General features: G+C 38.9%; 1 protein-coding gene across 1 annotated transcript in view; it reads left to right on the top strand.

Annotated features, from left to right (window-relative positions):
- Positions 1 to 1,399, top strand: part of MED12L (mediator complex subunit 12-like) — a 576,790-nt gene extending 575,391 nt beyond the window's left edge. Inside the window, exons 42-43 of the mRNA XM_006900063.1 lie at positions 1,242 to 1,328; positions 1,391 to 1,399. Of these exons, the coding sequence (XP_006900125.1) occupies positions 1,242 to 1,328; positions 1,391 to 1,399 (96 nt within the window). The remainder of the gene's footprint in view (positions 1 to 1,241; positions 1,329 to 1,390) is intronic.
- The last annotated feature ends 4,874 nt before the right edge of the window (positions 1,400 to 6,273 follow it).

Raw genomic sequence — 6,273 nt, forward strand, 5'->3', positions numbered from 1 at the left:
TGCATAATGCAGATTGTTGATAGATCTTCCACCAATCCTGACCCCACATTTCTCCTCATAGAGCCCAGCCTCCTGGATAATCTGTTCTGCATACGGGTTGAAAAGGTGTGGAGACATGACACATCCCTGCCGTGCGCCCTTCCCAGTTCTGAACCATGCAGTGTTTCCTTGCTCTGTTCTGATGACTGCCTCTTGGTCCAAGTATGGGTTTTGCATTAGCACGATCAAGTGTTATGGGATTTCCATTCTTCTCAGAGTCAGCCACAGTTTGTTATGGTCCACACAGTGAAACGCCTTTGCATAATCAATGAAACACAGATAAACATTCCTCTGGTACTCCCTGTTTTCAGCTAAGATCCATCTAACATCAGCTACAATATCCCTAGTACCCCAACCCCTTCTAAACCCAGCCTGGACTTCTGGCCGTTCTCTGCTGATGTGCTGTGTCAGTCGTTTTTGGATAATCTTCAATAGAATCTTGCTTGCATGTGAAATCAATGAGATTGTTCTATAGTTTCCACACTCTGTTGGGTCACCCTTCTTTGGAATGGGAACAAATATAGATCTCTTCCAGTCAGTTGACCAAGGGGTTGTTCTCCAGATTTCTTGGCACAACTTGGTGAGTACATCCAGGGCAGCATCTGTTAGCTGAAATACATCAATTGGTATACCATCTATTCCTGGGGCCTTATTTTTTGCTAGTTCCTTCAAAGCAGCTTGAACTTCTTTCTTCATCACCATAGGCTCTTACTCATATGTTATTTCATTAAATTCTTCTGTGTCTGCCAATTCCTTTCAATACAGTGACTCTTTTCATCTTCTTTTAATACCTTCTGGATCATTTAATATTGTGCTAAAGCATCCTTAACGAGGTTTGAATTTTTCTTCAGTTCCTTGAGCTTAAAAAATGCTGAGCAAGTTTGGCCCTTTTGATTTTCTGATTCCAACTCCTTGCACATTTCTTTGTAAATTACCAAGGTTATATAGATCATGAACACTGTGACTACAGAGGACCAAGAGACCTGAGAAAGCTTCACAAAAAAGCAGATTAGTGTTTGACCCCTGGAGGATGAACAACGTTTGACAAGGCAGAGATAAAAGGGGCAGACAAGTGTTATTTTTGCTTCAGCAAAATTAGATAATAATATATAAATATGTGTAAAAAAATTTTAAAAATTCTCTGTATGTCTATAAGATTTAGGAAATAATAGTGGTATTTAACTCCTCCTCTTCCTTTGCAGATCCAGCAGCACCCCCAGACCCAGCAATCTTCTCAGTCCCAAGGTCAAACACTGGGTCTACAAGTAATGCAATCCCAGCAGCCTTTGGTAAGGTCTGGTGGGTTTAGAACCATGCTTGGGATTGGTTTTTGTTTTGTTTCTTTCTAAAGGTTCATTGAAGTTCTCATAGCCACAAAATTGTAAGGAGTTATAATCAAATGTATTCCAACTTAGTTTAGGCAAGTCAGTCCTGACTCATCACTTACCTTCCATTGGTTTTCTAAGTCTGTAAATTGACAGGAGGTGGCCACCCAGCTGCCGAGGAGCTAATGGTGGATTTGAACAGCAGGGAGGTACAGCCTTTTCGTTTAGCTGCACAACTTCCTATGGCTTAAGCCTCCAGAGCTCCCGACCTAGAGGAAATAGTTTTTCCCTAGAACTTGATTAGCATAGGGGCTTACTACTGTAATTAATATGATGGTTTTATTTAAAGATATGTTATTATTGTTGTTATGTACTGTCGAGTCAGAATGAATTCATTGCTGACCCTCCAGCAGGTTTTCAGACACACTGAGTGGCATGGGAGGAGATTGTTAATCTTTCTCCTCCAGGGTCAGAGCAGATCATGCATTAGAACCACATGCCTTTGGGTTTGCCGCATAATTTCTTACCACTGAGCCACAAAAGCTCCCTAAAGCTATAGGTTTTTAAATTTCAGTAGATTATGTGACTTTATCTTTTCAATTTTTTCACATCGAAATTGATTCACATATTTAGAAATCAAAGATTAGATATTTTTATAAAAATGTTACAATGATTAATTTACTATAAATATTTAGAAGATAATTTTGTTTTGAGTTTTACTGTAATCTCAAAGTGTGGGGCTACCTTCTGAAATTTTACCTTCTGCTTTCATTGAATTAGCATTTGCTACAAAAATTATTGTGTACTTCATAATGGGATGATCTATTTATCTAGTTTTGTAAATCAAGTTTGGAAATGTCTTGTACCTAGCTAGTTTCAATCAAAATTTTCTAAACATTGGTAAGATACAACTAAGTGTCATTCGCCTCTTTGTTCTTTCCTTATTATTTTTTTTAAATTGGCTGTTTTTTAATTCATAAAGAACCAGAGAAATGTCTATCTGTGTTTCATTGACTATGCAAAGGCTTTTGACTGTGTCAACAAATTGCGGCTAACTCTGAGAAGAATGGGAATCCCAGAACATTTGATTGTGCTTATGCGAAACCTTTACTTGGACCAGGAGACAGTTTTCAGAACAGAGCAAGGAAACACTGCATGATTCAAAACCGGGAAAGGATTAATCACCAGGGATGTGTCCTATCTCCATACCTTTTCAATCTATATGCAGAACATAGCATCCACGAGGCTAAGTTCTGTGAGGAGAGATGTGGCATCAGAATTGGAGGAAGATTCATCAACAATCTGCGTTATGCGGATGACACAACACTGCCTGCTGAAACTGAGGAGAACTTTGAAGCGCTTGCTGTAGAATGTCAAGGACTACAGCTTTCAATCGGATTGAAACTCAACATCAAGAAAACAAAAATTCTCACCACTGGGCCAGTTGACTGCACTATGAGAGAGGTGAAGAGATTGAGATTGTAAACAGCTTTAGTTTTCTTGGCTCCACAATTAACACTCTTGGTAACAGCAGCCAGGAAATCAAAAGATTAATTGCATTGAGAAAGTCTGCTATCAGGGACCTCTTCAGAGTACTGAAGGTCAGTGATGTCAGTCTGGAGACTAAGCTGTACCTGATCCAGGCCATTGTCTTCGCAGTTGATTGCTATGTGTATGAAAGCTGGACAATGACTAGGAATGCTAGAAGAATTGATGCCTTTGAGCTGTAGTTATTGAGAAGAGAATTGAATATACCAAGGACTCCCAGGAGAACAAACATGTTCATTTGTTCCTTAATGGCAAGCATTCTGAGACTTTATCTGGCATACTTTTGGCATGTTGCAAGGAGGGATCATTCCTTGGAGAGGTATGTCATGCTTGGAAGGGTGGAGGGACAGCGAAAGAGAGGAAGACGAAAGAGAGGAAGACCATCGATGAGATAGATTCATTCAGTGAAAGTAGGTGTGTCAGAGACATTAAGATTAGCACAGGATAGAGCAGCTTTCAGGGCATTATACTTAAGGTCACTATGAGTCGCAAGCAACTCGATAGTATATAACAACAACAACAAAGTACTTTTAAAGAAAGTATTTTGTCACTATAATTATTGTTCACGTCACTTGCCACATACAAGGAAAATCAGTGAAAATTAATATACTTTTTAAATTTTGTTTTTATTATTTTGTGTGTGTGTACCGTCAAATCAGATCTGACTTGTACAGGAGGAGATTTTTTTCCTCCTTCTCCAGCAGAGCATCTGGTGGATTCGAACTGCATACTTCTAGGATTGTAGTGCAGCTTCTTGCCACTAGGCCACCAGAGCTCACTGAAAATGAATATTTATTTTGAAGAAAAGAAGCAAAAATAGTAAGTTGCTTTTCATGTAAGCCAGCAGAGACAAGTATTCCCTAAACCAATGGACTGTCCATACATGGCTCACAGTTTGGGAATAATTTTCAATAAAAGACTTGAAAATGGCTTTCTACAACTAAAAAAGGAGGAATGACATGGCATCAGCAATAGTACATTAAAAGGAATCAGAATAGAGTTAGATGGCCGAAGGACAATGTCCCAACAGAACTGATAATAGAACAGGCATTGAAATTTGACACTTTACAGGTTTTTACAAGCCTCTCATTTGACCCACTCTTAATTTCCATATTTTAGGAAATCCTTATGGACTTTCCTCAACTCACTGATTTTCTATTCTTTTATTTTATGTTATTTTAGAAAACAAACTTACCTAGTATATTTATTGGTGGGGGGGGGAATCCTTCTTCTAGTTGAGGAAGGATATTAACGTCTATAGACCACCTGTGTACTTACTATCCAAAATATATTAGCTGGACTTGGCCAACTATTATTTTTGTAATGTAGCAGGACTTCCTTTGGATGATATACTGCTTAATAACAGTGATGTGTCATCTAAGAATAACATGTAACCTTCACAGAAATAACCTCAAACCAGCAGAAATATTGTATGACTATTACAAAGAATTACCCACTGCCTTTTACCCCGATTCAGCAATTCTTAGAATTTTGCCACATGCGTTTTCTTCTTCTGTCTCTGCATAATATTTTTTTCAGATCATAAATATCAGTTACAGACACTTAACTTTTTCTCCATGAGTACTTTAATATGTTTTCTTCCAGAACCAGCATATTCCCTCTTTTAAAAAAATACCAAAAAAAAAAAAAACTTAGGACAGTTATTAAAATAAGCAAGTTTAACATTGATCAAATCCAATAGAATCATCTCTACATTCTGCCAGTTTCCCCAGTACTGTCGTTTATTTTGTGAGTATGTGTGTATGCAAACTTCACATATAACCTTTCTCCCAGTTCAGTACCATACATTACATTTAGCTGTCATGTGTAAATTGACTTCTTTCCAGTAACACCACTAATCATATTTTGTTAAGCATTTTATTACACTATTGTGGTCTTCTCACTGAAAATAACAGTACAAGATATAGGGGATCACTCTCACCATCCCCAGTTGTTTATTTTTATACAATATTAGGAAACATTTTCTAAAATCCACCTGCTGGTCCTTGAGAGCAAGGTAGGCTCTCTCTCCTTCCGTGAGATTGCAGCTGAGGAATTGGAACTGTAAGTGGTTCTGACTCAGTGATGGAGGTGGGGATGTGCATGTGTGAATATATAAATATAAAACATTAAATATAGGGAGCCCTGGTGGCCTAATGCTTAGAGAATGCACTGCTAACCCAAAAAAAGGTGCCTTTCTGGTGATCTGAACCTACCAGTAATTTCATGTGAGAAAGATGTAGTCTCCATGTGCTTTCTAGCCTCTGAAAACTCTCTAGAAGGTCAGGTATCAATTAGTTTCATGTATAATATACTGATTGTTATTTAAGATGCTCTGCTGATATAGGCTGTAGGGATTTGCACCATTAACCCAAAGATGTCATCTCTCTTACAATTATTTTTATTATTATTATTTTTTTTTAATTTATCAACATCTCCAACAGATCCTGTTCTTGTTACCGAAAGTGTCCCCTACTGAATTTCCGTCTTTGCTGGTTTGGAGTGCAGCAAGCTGACTTTTGTAGAGAACCCAGCTCTGACTCCTTTGGGGTTATGATTCATGCACTGTAAAAGGAGAAGTGGAAGTGGCAACACAGCCATTACCCTCCCTGCAATTTGCCCTGCTTCTCACTGCTGACACATGATTCACTTTAACAAGTTGTTATTCTAAAGACCCTACAAGATGCCATGGAGCCCACCAGTGAAGTACTAAGACTGTGCCCTTATGGTAGCAACCTCATAACCACGAGAAATAATTGAATCTCTCTGCTATATGGATGCTTTGTTTTTGATAGGAAGAGCTATAGAGGTCAAGAAGGATAAGAAGTTTAGGGAGGAGGTTAAAAAAATGTATTAGAAGGCAGTAGGATCTGATGCTCTGGTTTTGACTTCCAATCTGTTCTTGTTGATGGTGTCAGCAGGTATACATGGAGAACTAGTCAGCAACCATGCTTCTGGCTCGTTCTCTCTTATTGCCATCAAGTTGGAACCTCATATAACATTCATAGTTGGCCCTCTACCCTGTTTTCAGGGGCTGTGAATAGCATAAGTAAAGATTACCCTTCTTTAATCCCACAGAGCCACTGGTGGATTTAAACCACCAAGAGGCACCCGCCACATTAGGATTAGCAATATTACTCTCTGTGGACCATCCACAGGGCCACCAGGGCCAACAGCCATGTATTATTGATGCTTATCAAAAATTAAATGCCGGCGAGCTCTGGTGGCCTAGTGGCAGGAAACTGCACTGCAATCCCAGAGGTGCACGGTTCAAATCCACCAGATGCTCTGCTGAAGGAGGAGGAACAATCGCCTCCTGTACCAGTCAGATCCAATTTGACGGTACACACATAAAATAAAT

Source organism: Elephantulus edwardii, unplaced genomic scaffold (assembly GCF_000299155.1).
Source record: "Elephantulus edwardii isolate Elephantulus edwardi_28Jun2011 unplaced genomic scaffold, EleEdw1.0 scaffold00272, whole genome shotgun sequence".
Taxonomy (NCBI): domain Eukaryota; kingdom Metazoa; phylum Chordata; class Mammalia; order Macroscelidea; family Macroscelididae; genus Elephantulus; species Elephantulus edwardii.